Genomic DNA, 14,671 nt, shown 5'->3' with positions numbered 1-14,671 from the left:
TGCTGTGCGCCGTGTGCTCTCGGAGCTCTCACAAACCCTCAGAGACATGCATGGACGCGAGCAGGCAGAGACATCATCCGTGGCAAGTTCCGTCCAGGGCAGCCCCCAACGCAGATCTGGCAGGAACCTGCGCTCCACGGGCAGGGGTGCCCCTGATACCCGTAGAGGGGGCTTGCAATAGCGTCCAACCACGGACAGCATGCATATTTGGACACTGGTGTTGGGGGGGGAGGTAGTAGGGTGGAGGGGGTGTGTTGGGCTTCACTGGGTGGCGGGTCCATAGGGTGTATAAATCAAATCACATTAACAATACAGCACCTCATTATCATCCAATGACATGTGTGGACATTGATATTTGCGTACGAGGCCTTCATAGGCGTACAGTCCACAATGTGCCTGTACTACACACACACAGTGCCACAGGTCCCCTTTCCGTGTAATAGGCACCATGCGTGGTTGCTAGAAGCATGCATCTATGATGCTCTGTCGGATTGCACGTGCATCCTGTGCCTCATGGACTCCTTGAGGTGCCTCCACATCCCCACCCTCATCATCATCATCATCTTCAGGTGCATGCAGTACAGCGTCAGGGGGCATGGGCACATTCCTACGTATGCACATGTTGTGCAGCATGACACATGCCATGACCATCTTAGAAACCTTCTCATGGCTGTACATGAGTGCCCCGCCAGACCTGCTGAGGCTGCGGAAACGAGCCTTCAGTAGGCCGAATGCCTGTTCAATGACCACACGGGTACGTGAGTGGGCATGGTTGTAGTCCTCCTCATGCTCGTTCTGTGGGTTCCGGATTGGTGTAAGGAGCCATCTCTTCAGTGGATACCCGGCATCACCTGTATGAGACGAATAAAGGGTGTCAGTGGAATGATAGTGCTAAGTAGCCCCCCCCCCCCTGCAAGGTCATTGACGCATCAAATGGGCCACGATGTCATGCATGGAATGAGACTCACCGAGTAGCCAGGATCTGTGCCCTGCGTGTCGCTCCATGTAGCGTGGTATTCTTGTGTTCCTCAGGACCATAGAATCATGGGTAGATCCTGGAAATTTGGCACAACAATGCGTAAATATCTTGTTGGAGTCACACACCATTTGCACATTGATTGAATGAAATTGTTTCCGGTTGCGGTACTGGACCTCCATGGCATGTGGGACAACCAATTCAACATGGGTGCAGTCGATGGCACCAATGCAACCCGGGATGCCGCCAAGTGCATGGAATCCCACTTTAGCGTTGGTAATCTCCTGGTACGTGCGTGGTAGTGTGATGTGGTCGTCGGCGTGCTTCAGGAGGGCATCGTGCACTTGGAAGAGTGTCCGTGAGAACAGTGGCTGTGAAATGCCATGCAACTGTCCCACTGTGTGCTGGTAGGTGCCTGTGGCCAGGAAGTGGAGTGCAGACACCACCTTCAGTAGGGGTGGGATGGCGGTTGGGCTATCTATCATGCTCACGAGGTCAGCATGTGTCATGTCCACAATGGCGATTATGGTGTCCCGGTCCAAACGGTAGAGGGTGTGGATCTGCTCAGCAGTGAGGTTGAACGGATCGGCTCGGAGGCGTGGGATTGCGGGCCGCCTGCGTGGTGGTAGTGGCAGTGCTTGTGGGCCTTGCTGACCCTGCCTTGCCCTCCTCCTCCTCCTTCTCCTCCGTCTCCCCTGTGCGCCCGGTTGTTGTACCTGTTGTTGTTCGTCGTCTTCTTGTAGTTGTAGCACTTGCAGTGCTATCTGGTCCCCCAGGCCCAACATCGCTAGTCCTGCCGGTAGCATTTTGGAGTGGGAGTGGTTGTGGGAGGGGTTTGGGTCTGCTATATATGTGCTGTCGGCCTGTATGGCCTCCACCTGTGCTAATTGAATGAATCTGTGGCAGATGCTATCCCTTCTGGCCGAGCACGTCCCGCACGTAAGGCTGCATTTGGCCGCATGGCATCTTGGGATTGGAATCATGTATCTAATCCCGATGGCAGTGTGATGTACTTTGACTGATCTTCATGGTATGCTCCCATTGTTACACATGCTATGATTGCAGCCGCTTACATACCTGTGAAGAGTCAGTGGTATGTAGGGCTCGATCGATGGCCGACCCTCATGCAGCACAGTAACGTACTTCACCGACGGGCGTGGCGTCCCATTTGTGATTGCAGCCAGTTAGCATCATGACACACAGCCGCACTACATTGATGTAATTGTGAATGCAAGCGTTCACAGAAGCCTTTTCGACGTAATGTTGCAAGTGAGGAATTCGAAGGCCAGCATTTTGGGCTTTGAAGTAGCGGCGAGGATACGCCCACAGGTCTGGCTGGAAATGTAACGTTCTATTGTAGAATGTCCTTGGGACATGGCCCATAACGAGCAGGCAATGAATGATATGAATTGAATGGGATGCGCAATAGCGTAGTGGACGATAAGGCAGGACGTTCCCAAATCCATCTTGCTTCACAACACTACAGATCCGGCCAGGGGCACAGTGGTTTTTGCGGACTGCATTACGCACAGACGCGATGGAAGTTTCACATATTATGTGAGTGAATATTCATGCGTTTTCATTGCGGGATGAGGGAATGATGAATGGATGCATGGACTGATGATTCCGTTTAGGGTCTGCCATGTACATGGGTTTTTTGATTCACTCCCCTTCCCCTGCGTTATGTGATGCAAGGCTGCCATAGTGGGACATACGTCTATCTGCCCTTGTCGGATCCTCCCTGTCTCGACGCGCCTTCATACACTTGTGTCTAGGCACGTTACTAATCCCATGTCATGGGTTCTATCTTGACGGACGCATGCACAGTAACCGACGTTGCCAATGGTGTATTTAGCTCGATTGGTTTCGTTATGATTCGATACTGATTTAGGGGTGTGTATATTCCTTTGGAGTGGGCTAGCATGCATATGGGTGTGGATTTGGTGTGTTGAATGAAGATTGTAATGCATCATGAGTCCCGTAATGCAATCGGTTAATTTGTGTTTGTTTTGGGTGACAGGTATCTCCTGCCCTATTGCAGATGCCATCTCTACGCCACTCCTCCAGATGGTTTTTACTCTCGACTCCTGCAGCTTCGGGTGAATCAGTGGAGCACCATTTCGATCTTATGGGACGATCGCCAATGGGCCACATGCCCTTACGCTGTACTGGTGGCTAGGTGCAACATTTCGGCCTTTCAGCTCGACTAGTGCCTGCCTCATGGGACGGACCTGCGGTTCTTGCCGCTTCCATGTTGCCTTTTGGCACGTTGATGTAGGCCCTGTGTGCCATGATGGTACAGGGCGTCACACAAGTGGAAGCCGGTCAATTATTGCAGATGCAGCCCTCGGTGATGATGGTTGTTTTGGTGTTATTTTGCAAATTGCTGTGGGGCCTTTGTCATTTGGATGTGCATTTAAATTGTATTCCGATATTTGTCGTGTTGCGTTGTTCTTTGCAGGTGATGTGGCGATTTTCGATTTGTGGCGGTATGTATTGCGAGATGATCTGCATTGTGTTCCGCCTTCTGAGTTGAGTTGTGTGGTACAGTACTGGCCGCGTTTGCCTACGTAGCACAGTATGGTCACGGATAGGGGCTGCCATTGTGTCTGTTTACATGATGTGCTGTTCAGGGGCGGGGGATTGGCTTTTGGCCGACTGGTGCCTGTCAGCCAGGTCGATTGGTGGAATGATGGGTTGTTCAGAATGTGGCTGGTCACAGGTGACTGTGTTTGCGTGCGTTTGTTGGAGGGGGACTGGGGTCATGTCCATTGGAATGGCTTCTGTATTGATGCCATCTGTGCCCTGCAGCTCCCATCGGCCCCTCTTGGGATGAGCCTGGCTGCTCAGTCACTCTGCCAACTTGTGTGGTACATGCTTCTGCTGATGGTTGGTTTGTTTACTGGCATGAGTACAGGGCTGGTGCAATCCCCCTCAGGATGCTGTTTTGGATGTTGCCTTGCGCTGGTGGCAAGCGATGGGGGACTACTGTTGTTTTGTGTCATGTGTTCTTGATTTTCATTTTGATGTATTGTACCTTCACATGCCTGTGCTGCGTCAGTACGGCTATGGTGACATGCCGTACATGGATGCCCACTCACGGGGCGCTTTGAGCCCCTGCATGCTTTTCTACGTTGGCATGCATGGGTGAATTGTGGATTTCACTGGTTGCATAGTGTGAGTACATTGCGCCTGCCAGGAGTTGTGCAATGAGGCCAGGGAGTGGAGTACAGGCACTCAGTGGGCCATTTACGGTTGGTTCACGTTGCCGTATTTCTCGCCATGGCGGAATGGTACTTTACGACGTGCTTGATGGCGTTCAGTACATGTCCGCTAGGGTCAGAATTCGCGTAACGTTGCGCCATGGCGGTGATTCCGGTTTTGCAAGGCGCGCGTGCGCGTACTTGGTGCAGTTAGCGTTGCCGTTCACTGCGGTGTCGCTAATGGCATCGTACTTTACGGTGACGGGTCATGATCGCAACGAGCGGTGTTCGATGGCGGTATTGCATTTCCGCCATCATTTTTCCATTTCCGCCAGGGTCGTAATGAGGATGATTAAGATTTGTGAGTGAAGGAAAAGCCATTGTGAACCCGGAGGAGGGAGGTTGAGAGCAAAGAGGGGTCTGCACCCGGAAGAGGTGGACCCAGGGGTGAATCCATCACCTGAGAAATACGTAGAACAGAACTTTGTGTTTGTTTGTTGTTTTTCTTGGTAAACCTATCCGGCCCTCGGGACCAGGGAACCACAACCACCAAAGGCCTTGATATCAATAGGAACTGTTTTAGGATCCAAGCCCGGAAGAGGGACATCCAGAGGGTGAAAAGCTATCACCCAACACCAGAAAGAACAGGGGTCAGTGTCCGGAAGTGGGGGAGCCAGGGGTGGAGAATACGCGCCCTAAGTAAAACCAGGAAACAAACTTTCATTTTGTTGAAGGGACCTTTTGTTTTGTTATTTGAATACGTCAGACCCTCAAAGGCAAGAGACTTTGAAAGTAAAAGGGACTTGGCCATCAAAGCTTCTGATAAACTGGAACAGAACTGTTTACTCATATTGGGAAAGCTCGAGTGTGTGCTGTGCTCCAAGATCACACCTTACCCCGGGCTCAAAATGTGGGCAGGGAGACCCAGGTTACGGCATCCTGACATATTATTCCTGAACACTTCTTTCTTTTCTTGAAAACCATCACATTTGTATTCGTTGTAAGGGCTGACAATAGGTTTCTTAGTATAGGCCCTTTTTATTTGACACAACGCCACTAGGACTGCTTTATTCTCATTTGATGGTCGACGCTTGCTCCCATCTTAAATTTAGGTTTAGGGTAGGTGTTTTTCCACCCTGCATTTACAGTTTGATAAACACCCTTGAACTGTGATCACTTGTGTCTGTCTTTACTGTTGCCTCCATGAGTTCCTTACAGATGGATGTCACTTACTCTTGTCATCTTTAGTTACAGCATGTTCATCTCTTCCTGAGCTTGCAAATTCATCTCTTCTTCAATTGCTCCGGATTAAGGTCGGTAGGGTTGTCTTAGTGAATAGCGTCACTCAGACTTGCGGTATAGAGGCAGGGAAGGGACAGGCGTCATTCATGGCATACTCCTTTAATTTCTACGATATGGAGGTGGGGGAGGGTCCGACACTATGAATGATGCATTCATCTGCCTCTTGACACCTTCTTCACTCTTCCTCCTCCAATTGCCCTCTCTTTGATTCTCCTCTCGGATACCTCCTTCTCTGCTCCACCTACTCTTCCAATCTTGCTAACCTTTCAACCTCCTTCACTCCTCTTTCTCCTTTCAGCCTCCTCCATGCCTCTCTCTCCTTTCCACCTACACTGCTTGTTTATACTCTCCACCTCCTTCACTCCACCCACTCTCTCCTTTCCACCTGCATTGCTTGGGTCTACTCTACACCACCTCCATTCTTCTCTCTCTCTCTCTCTCTCTCTCCTTTCCACCTACACTGCTTGTTTCTACTCTCCACCTCCTTAATTCCCCCCACCCTCTCTCCTTTCCACCTACACTGCTCATTTCTACTCTCCACCTTCGCATTCCTCTCACACTCTCTCCTTTCCCACTACACTGCTCATTTTTACTCTCCTCCTCCTCTATTCTTCTCTTTCTCCTTTGCACCCACACTGCTTGTTTATACTCTCCACCTCCTTCACTCCACCCACTCTCTCCTTTCCACCTGCATTGCTTGGGTCTACTCTACACCACCTCCATTCTTCTCTCTCTCTCTCTCTCTCTCTCTCTCCTTTCCACCTCCACTGCTCGTTTCTACTCTCCACCTTCGCATTCCTCTCACACTCTCTCCTTTCCACCTACACTGCTCATTTTTACTCTCCTCCTCCTCTATTCTTCTCTTTCTCCTTTGCACCTACACTGCTCGTTTCTACTCTCCACCTCCACATTCCTCTCTCTCTCTATCTATCTATCTCCCTGGGGTTGGTGTCCCCCGGGTAAAGCCAACCCCAGCACTGCCACCCATCTTCTCGGCCATCCGGCCCATGAAGTGTGTGTCAGTGGAGTCTTTCACCGCTACTTTCTCACCTCCTCCTACACCTGTGGCTGATTCACACTCTGACACAGCCCTCACTCTATCTCTAACACTGTTGATGTCATTGCCCCTATCATGAGGATCCGTTTGAAGCCCACCTCCAAGTGCAACTCTCGGTATGACTCCGACCTCGCCTCCCTTAAAGGCAAGTGTAGGGTGGCTGAGAGGAAGTGGAGGGCATCAGGCGCATCCCCTGACAAACTGGCCTGCCGCCTGCTCCAAAGGAAATACAGACTCTCTGTGCTGTCCAAGAAGAGAGCCCACATTCAAGCCCACGTCTCTGCGGCCTCTAACAACATGGCCAAACTCTTCAAAATCTGCAAGGAGCTGGCCAATCCTTTTACAGATTCCACCTCTCCTGTTCCCTCTCAAGCTCTCTGTACGCCTCTGGCTTCTCACTTCCCACTAAAACTCAGGACATCCTGTCCTCTCTCTCCTCCTCCTCTCCCTCTACCCCTCTTGGACCCCCTCTTGCCACATCTCCGTCTCCTCCTCATTTCTCCTCTTTCTCTCTGACAACACCTAGCAAAGTTTCTAGACAAGTCCAAACTATGAAAGTATCATCCAAGCAGGTGCTCCCCTGCTCCTCTAGAACCATCAAGGACCACATTGTCACCCTTGCTCTAGCCTTGGCCAATTTCTGCAATCACTATTTTGCCACTGGACATTTCCCTTCCCCTCTAAAGCACTCCCTTGTCTGCTCTCTCCTGAAGAAGCTTTCTGCCGATCCTTCCTCCAGCAATCTACTGCCCAATCTCTATCACTCCTTTGCTGGGCAAACTCTTGGAAAATCTGGCCATCTCCCAGCTTACTTTACACAATTAATCTGTTGGCTGGCTCCATTACCATTTGTTTGGCTTTAGAGCAGCCAGAAGCCTGGAAACAGCTCTCTTGAACACCTGTGAAGACCTGCTCTCAAATCTTGATTCTAGCCTTCCTTCGTTCCTCATCCTCCTTGATCTTTCCTCTACTTTTGAAACGGTCAATCACGCCATCCTGATCAATCATCTCTGTGACAACCTGGGCAACATGGATCAGACCCTAGCCTGGTTGACCTCCTTCCTCTACGATCGACCCTCCCAGGTCCAAATGGGGTCCTTTCTCTCCATCCCATCATATCCATGTGGTGTTTCCCAGGGCTTTAACCTCTCACCCTGCCTCTTCAATCCCTACTTGGTACCTCTGGCCCACCTGATCTCCACCTTCTTCTCTAACTTTCAGTGTTATGTGGATGACACTCAGCTCTCCTTCAGGCTTCCCTTAGCCTCCTCTCCTCCCTCACACATTCTGAGTGTCTATCCATGATTTAGGAATGGTGTGCCTCTAACGATCTCTGCCTGAATGCCAGCAAGACTGAGATCCTTCTCATTGGGACCCCTGCTCCTGCTTTCTCTCTCTCACTCTGGCTGCCCTCCTTGGGCCCTCTTCCTTTGCCTTCCTGCGAGGCTAAAAACCTTGGTGTCATCTTCCAGTCAACCCTCTCATTCTCTCCTCACATCATGGACATCTCTAAGAAGTCCCACTACCAATTGCACCTCCTGTGAGGTATTCTTCCTTTTCCCACTTTCTCCCAGAAGCTCACTGTCTCCAGAGCCTTGGTTCTCTCTAGGCTGGACTACGGCAACAGCCTCCTAAATCTGCCTGCCTCTACTCTTCGCCCTCTGCAACTAATCCAGAAAAGGACTGCAAGACTTGTCCTTGGCCTCAAGCCCAGGGATGCTGTCTCTCCAGCCCTGAAATCACTCCACTGGCTTTCGCTGGCTGCAAGGATCGATTTCAAGACCTTCTGCATTGTCCACAAGGCTTTCTGGGTCCTGGAACCACACCACATCCATCTCCCTCTTCCACAGCACTTTCCTTCTCGAGCCCTCCGCTCATCCACGTTCAGCTCTCTGAGGGTCAGACGCTTCTCCAGGCAGAGAGTGGGGGTAGATTTCTCTCCTCGGCTGGTGCCTCCCTCTGGAACAGCCTCCCTTCCTCTCTCAAACTTGAGCAGGGCCACCTCAGGTTCCCGAAGCAACTCAAGACCTTCTTTTTCGCCTCTGCTTTCTCGCTCTCTCCCCAGCTGCTGTTCTTGTCTGCTGCACTAACTGGTTACCTGACCACCCTCCGAACCTTATGGGGACCAGAATCCATCATGACCAGTAGCCCCGTGCAGTTACTCCGGGCCTACTGCACACTAGGGACTTGATCTGCAACCCTACAGTCCCCTGCCTCCTGCACTTACTTAGACCCCACCACTGAGGCAGCACTTACTTGAGCTTTGCCTTGCACTCTCCTTTTCCCTCCCACTGGCACTTCTCCTCTCCTCTCCCCTTTTACTTGCACAATCTGAATGACACAAGGCCTACTAAGATAGTTTGTTTTGTTCCCCTCTGTCTTCCCCTTCCTTGTTTTGTCACGCCTAGAAACACTCCTGTACCAGCGCATAAAAAAATGACTTATCATTTCATCCCATATCATATCTCCTTTCGACCTACACTGCTTGTTTCTACTTTCCTTTTCCTCCATTCCTCTCTCTCTCTCTCCTTTCCTCCTACACTCCCCATTTCTACACCGCACCTTCTCCATTCCTCTCACTCTATCTCATTTCCACCCACACTGCTCATTTCTACTCCTGCCTTCTCATTCTTCTCACCCACTCTCTCCTTTCAACCTACACTGCTTGTTTATACTCTCCAACTTCTCCATTCCTCCCACTCGCTCTCCTTTCCACCGACACTGTTCGTTTTGACTCTCCTCCTTCACTCCTCTCTAGGTATTCCATCTTCCTGTGACTCTCTCTCCTCTCTCTGACAAGTGCTTCTTTTCTCTCTTTTTCTCTGTATTCCACCCCTTCATCGCTCCACCACTCTCTGCTCTGCACCTGCAACTCTTGGCTCCAAACTCCAACACTACCCATGTGCCCAGTGTTCTGCTTATATATGACTACAGTTCTGGGGCCAGGCCGTGAAACCGGGTGATCAGTGTCAGCCGTGTGAAAGGTGCAAGTGAGCCCATGGATTGGGTAGATCCGTGCAAGACAATATAATTCCTCATGGTTTGGATGGCCTGGTGGACAGCTGCGCAGTCCTACTCACTGGGGTGCCACCTTGACTGCTGCCCTCACTTTGCCAATTCTTCCAGAAGACTGTCAGATGCCTCTTTTGGAATCTCTTCCCAGTATGATTTCTGATTTGCTCCCGAGATCTGCCAGCCCTAACGAATGGGCATGAGTAGGGCTTAGGGCCGGGCATTCTCCTCGAGTGGTGCTTGAGAATTTCTCTCTGTTTGACAATTATGATTCCGTAGGATTATGGGGGGAGCAACATTTTGCCCGCGAGGCAGAAAGTGTGGAACCCGCAGCAGAACAGCTCCCGCCCGTGCTACGAAATCATCATTATGGTTTCACTGACACTAACATTTCGCCCGGTTCTGTGCAGAGCGTTGTGTTTCGTTTCCATGTTAGTTTCATGTAGCACAGTGTGAAACATTGTGCAGGTCTTTTTTTTTGATCCATGTAAGTTTTGTGCAGAGACACAGGAAAGTTTTTGTGCAGGTTTTTCCAAACCTTGGTCGGTTCACGCAGTGCCACAAGAAACTTTGCACAGTTTGTCAATTTATGACAGGTTTGCGCAGAGACACGACAAACTTTGTGTGGGTCTTTTTTTTCGATCCGTGCTAGGTTTTTGACACAGGAAACTTTGTGTGGTTCTTTTTTTTCGATCGTGCTAGGTTTTTGACACAGGAAACTTTGTGCAGGTCTTTTTTCGATCCGTGCTTTTTTCACAAAGCGACACAAGAACCTTTACGCAGGCTTATTTTAGATGGATACGAGTTTTGCGTCGTGGCACGAGAAACTTCGTACAGTGTTTTTGAACTGGGCGAGGTTATCTCAGGTGCACCAGAAACTTTGCGCTGCTTTTCGTTCGATTCATGGTAGGTCTGTGCAGCAGCACAAGAAACGTTGTGGCTCCCGTTCCGATTTGTGCTAGATTTGTGCAAAGGCACGAGAAACTTTGCGCGGCTCGTTTCGATTCACGAGGCGGCCCAAGATACTTTGCACCTCTCTTTTCGATATGTAGGGGTGGCGGAATAGCGGATTGCGCCGAAACCGATGGAAATCTTACAGATTTCGCTTTCAGGGCTGGTAACATGGAACGTATCCATTTTTGGCCAGCCCCACTTATGAGTGCTTAGTGGCTTGTAACGCCTGCAGGCAGATCTGTGAGTGGCTTACAGATTCTGGGGACAGTTCCGCGAGTGGCTCCCTTCTTGTTTGCTTGTAATGTCACTATTGCACGTATCATTGCCATCCTTTTGCTTCATGCATGTGACTTCATCCAGCGCAAAGGTGAATGACCTACACAGGGAATGGTGGGGGGTGAGGGGGGTCATTAGGCTGCAGCAGGGCCAGGGACGACCATAGGGCCATGAACCTACAGTGAGCGGGGGCTTGTGGCCTCCATCCTGGACCCACATTGGGATTTAGCACAAGAGCCTAAAGGACAGCAACACATTAGATGGGGGAGACAATGTTTAAGGGTTAAGAGAGAATGAGGGGGCATGACACGTGCACGTTCATTTCATCTCACGCTGGGGGACTAGTTGCAGGGAATGTAGGGGGACACGTGAAGCACACGCCTTTGATAAAGAAGGCAGGCAGAGCTTTAACTAAGGCCAAGGGGCTTAAGTGTGCACTTGACCTCAGTCCATGCATCTTACAGGCAGTGGAACAAGGAAAGAAGACAGGCACAGGAAGGGTTGGGGCGCCTGTCTGGTCTAGGGTCATGACCCGCCCCTTCCCACAGCATGCCGACACCCACCTGCCACATGCTTGATCCGGTGTATGACCTCTTCATCTGTGGGGGTGGTGACAGGGCTAAGGGGCTCGACCAGGTGAGGGACCCGCAGGTGGGTGTGGGTCCTCTTCCGCCGCCGCAGGGCTGGCACCTTGCTCACTTTCTCTTTGGGCGACTGCCGGTGGAGCTCAGGCAGGTAGGCACTCTCAGTTTTAGTGAGCTCATTTTCTGCAAAATGAAGAAATACATCACTTCAGGAAATATAGGAGGACTATTGCGGTGGTGACGTCCCTCATGACGCCACAATACATGCACTTGACAGTACAAGTCCTGGCAAATCCAGCTCCAACTTAACAATCTTACAGGTTAGTACTTGAGCAGGGATGGGGGACCTGGCTTTCAAGACCTATGCGCCTCCCCCTCATAAGACCCTCTTCCACTGCTAATTAGCAGAAAGTGGGAGCAGAAGTGCTCGGCCAGTCTGGCATTCCTGTGCACATCCCTGGCATGGTGTGCTCTTTGGTGGCAGCTGTTTCCTTCTCCTGCAGCCAGAGGGCATCCAGATGTGGGTGTGCTTCACTGGTAACATGGCAGGAGACACCTGGGAGGCCACTTTCCCCTCACTAACTCCATCGTCTGCTTACAGCCTATTCCGTGCCAGTGTGAACCTATTATGAAGCAGAAAGTGCTAGGAGGCGGTGATGTCATCTATTCCTACATAGGATGTCTGTGCACTGGCAGCTGAGAATGTACAGAGACTGTCACAGCCATCGGTTCTTGGCACCCATATCCTTCAGCTTTCCAACAGAGTTTAAATGGTTTGAAACATTGTAAAGTTAAAGGGATGGTCCAGTAAACATTCAGCTGCAGGTAGAAACACTATGCGGCATGTAAACATAACCGCAAGTGTTTCTGCCTGCTGTGGCTTTCACTTTGGGTCTCCGGTGCTCCACTGGGAGCGCGGGAGACCCAAAGTGATAGCCACAGCAGGCAGAAACACACGCGGTTGTGTTGGAAACCGCAGCGTTTTCCAACACAATATCGTTGTATTTATGTTTGCGGTCGCTTCAAAAGCGACCGCAAACATAAATACAACATTTTTAAAGCAGCCCGGAAAACTTAGAAAAAAAACCGCAGCTAGTGCTTATTTTTTGTAAAAAAAATAAATAGCACTTACCGAGATTCAGCTGCAGCTTTCCTGCTCTGGTCTCCGGTCCGCGTCCTCCGAGTCCCGGCACTAATGAAGGGAAAGCCACCCAGCGGTAGCTTTTGTTTACTACAGCTGGCTGGCTTTTCCTTCATTAGTGCCGCAAAAGCAAAAGTCAGCACAGGAGGGCCTCCATTTCACAAAATGGCTGCGCCCCTGTGCTTGCTTTTTCGAATTTTGAGCTTGAACAGCTCAAAATTTTACATAGGAAGTTTTAAAACGGAGGATGCTAGTATTTTTTTTTTATGTGGTCTATCTATTTTTTAAATAAAATTTTTTACTAGACCATCCCTTTAAGGTGAGTGTTGTGAAGTATGGTTTGAGCACAAATCCCAGTGTGCATTACTAACTTAGTGATTCAAGTAAAGAACAGATGTGGCCAGTGCAAAGCTCTGTGGTCATTCTTATGTAACCAAAGGCTCTTAGAGTTAATGCTAAGCAGCCTGGAAACTGCATTGGTGCTATTTGTCCCCTTGCATCTCACTCTCATAGATGTACACAGCTTGGACATCATACCTAGGTGGTGGAAGTAATCATCCAGCCCACTCCAGAAGTTTTTCTCTATGAAGGTTTTCACCAGTCCCCACGGTTGTTTCCTGTATCTGAGCTCTGTGGAAACCCTGCGGAACAAAGTGAGAGAAAAGTAAATTAAAGCACAAGCGGCCCATTGTCATCATGGTGTAAAGAAAAAATCATGCATAACATACTCTGACAAATTGAGGGAAGTCGTCCCTTCTCCCCAACGGGGAGCCCTCCCCCGTGAGGCTAGGGAGCTGAGCCCACTCTGCAACACCCTCCCTAGGGGTCGAAGCAAGTGGCACATCACCAGGAGAGACTCCCCCTCGTGGGACAAGGACTCCCGTTCCCGTGAGAAACTCCCTGATAACATCCAAGTGATGGCTTATGTGGACTTTTGTAATACGTACAAATGTTATCAGTTTCATAAAGATAAAGTGAGCCTGTGTTTTCAGCGACAAGAAACTGAGGCCATCCCTTTAAAGTGTCCAATGGACTGTGCAGAGGAGACTGAAAAGTAATGAGATGCCAAAGAGCCAGAGAGAAAAGGCATAAAGCCAAGAGAGAGCGAGAGGCCGAGATAACCAGGGGAGTACATAGCAGAGTGAAACTAGACGGGGCTGTCACAGAACGCATAAACCAGTGAGAAACGCCGGAGAACCGGCTAGAGAATTGGCCAGTGAATTCAGAGTAAATCCGAACACGATAGAAGAGAGAGTTTGGTGGTGGCATGACCACAAACCAATTGTAGGGGGAAGCCCACCCATACAGCTATGCTGATACCACCATCGAGAGGAAGGAACTCCTGATCTGAGTCATGGCAACAACACTATCCAGTAGGCAAGAGCGGGACGCTGAGGAGAGAGTCACAGTGGAAAGTAAGCCATGGAGCTGAGAAGAAAGCAAGAGAGAGTTCTACGTCCTACCGGTAACTGCACCGTTACCCCTAAAAACAGAAGGTAATATGGGGAGCAGGACTACCAGTTGGTCAAGAGGGACTCATTAAAGCAATAATACACAATCTGGCGGCATCCCGTTCATTCATACAAAATACTTATGCAAGAATGCTGCCACAGAGCTGGAAGAGGGACTCAGAGCGGAACCTCTATTCCATTTCCATGGTGGCCAGCAGGAACAGGAGTGGCTATGGCAGCGGCGGAGAAAAAAACATAAGTGGGGTGGGAGGGATAGGGAATTCAACATTAAGGGAAGGGAAGGTGGGGGAAGATAGCGGGGTGGGGGGAAAAAGCTGTCAGGTTGCTTACAACGCAAGCTGTTATTGGTAGATTCAGCCCGAGATCCAGGCAACCTGATTGGTTGCTCCCTCCTCCCCAGGTGCTAATATAAGGTAAGCAAAGTTGTCCCAGTGCAGATGCAAAAAGAAATGGAAATAATATGGTAATCCAGAACTTATTTAATGAGATCAGGAGAGACACGAAATCCACTGAGGCAGAGATTAATTGATTTATTAATTGGGTAATTATTTTGCGCCTTTACACAATTGTTTTAAGGCGCAACAAGGCAAGGGAGGGTGAACAAAGGGAGGTCACGACAACGATCTTACTAGGCCTCGAGTCATTGAGATTGTGCAACTGCACAACAAGAAGTGCAGGGGGGAGGGTACAGGGA

At 50.1% G+C, this 14,671-nt stretch overlaps 1 protein-coding gene across 11 annotated transcripts in view; it reads right to left on the bottom strand.

Moving 5' to 3' along the window:
• GRAMD1B (GRAM domain containing 1B) overlaps window positions 1–14,671 on the bottom strand; it is a 1,544,984-nt gene that overhangs the window by 85,939 nt on the left and 1,444,374 nt on the right. For all 11 annotated transcript variants that reach the window (XM_069614089.1, XM_069614090.1, XM_069614092.1 and 8 more), the window contains 2 exons: window positions 13,043–13,146; window positions 11,344–11,547 (listed from right to left, as the gene is read on the bottom strand). In XM_069614089.1, coding sequence (XP_069470190.1) covers window positions 11,344–11,547; window positions 13,043–13,146 — 308 coding nt within the window. The remainder of the gene's footprint in view (window positions 1–11,343; window positions 11,548–13,042; window positions 13,147–14,671) is intronic.

The sequence above is a fragment of the Ambystoma mexicanum genome, chromosome 9, assembly GCF_040938575.1.
Source record: "Ambystoma mexicanum isolate Mex_15411 chromosome 9, UKY_AmexF1_1, whole genome shotgun sequence".
Classification (NCBI taxonomy): domain Eukaryota; kingdom Metazoa; phylum Chordata; class Amphibia; order Caudata; family Ambystomatidae; genus Ambystoma; species Ambystoma mexicanum.
Note: the sequence above shows the minus strand (reverse complement) of the source record. Positions and strands in the feature narration are given on the sequence as shown.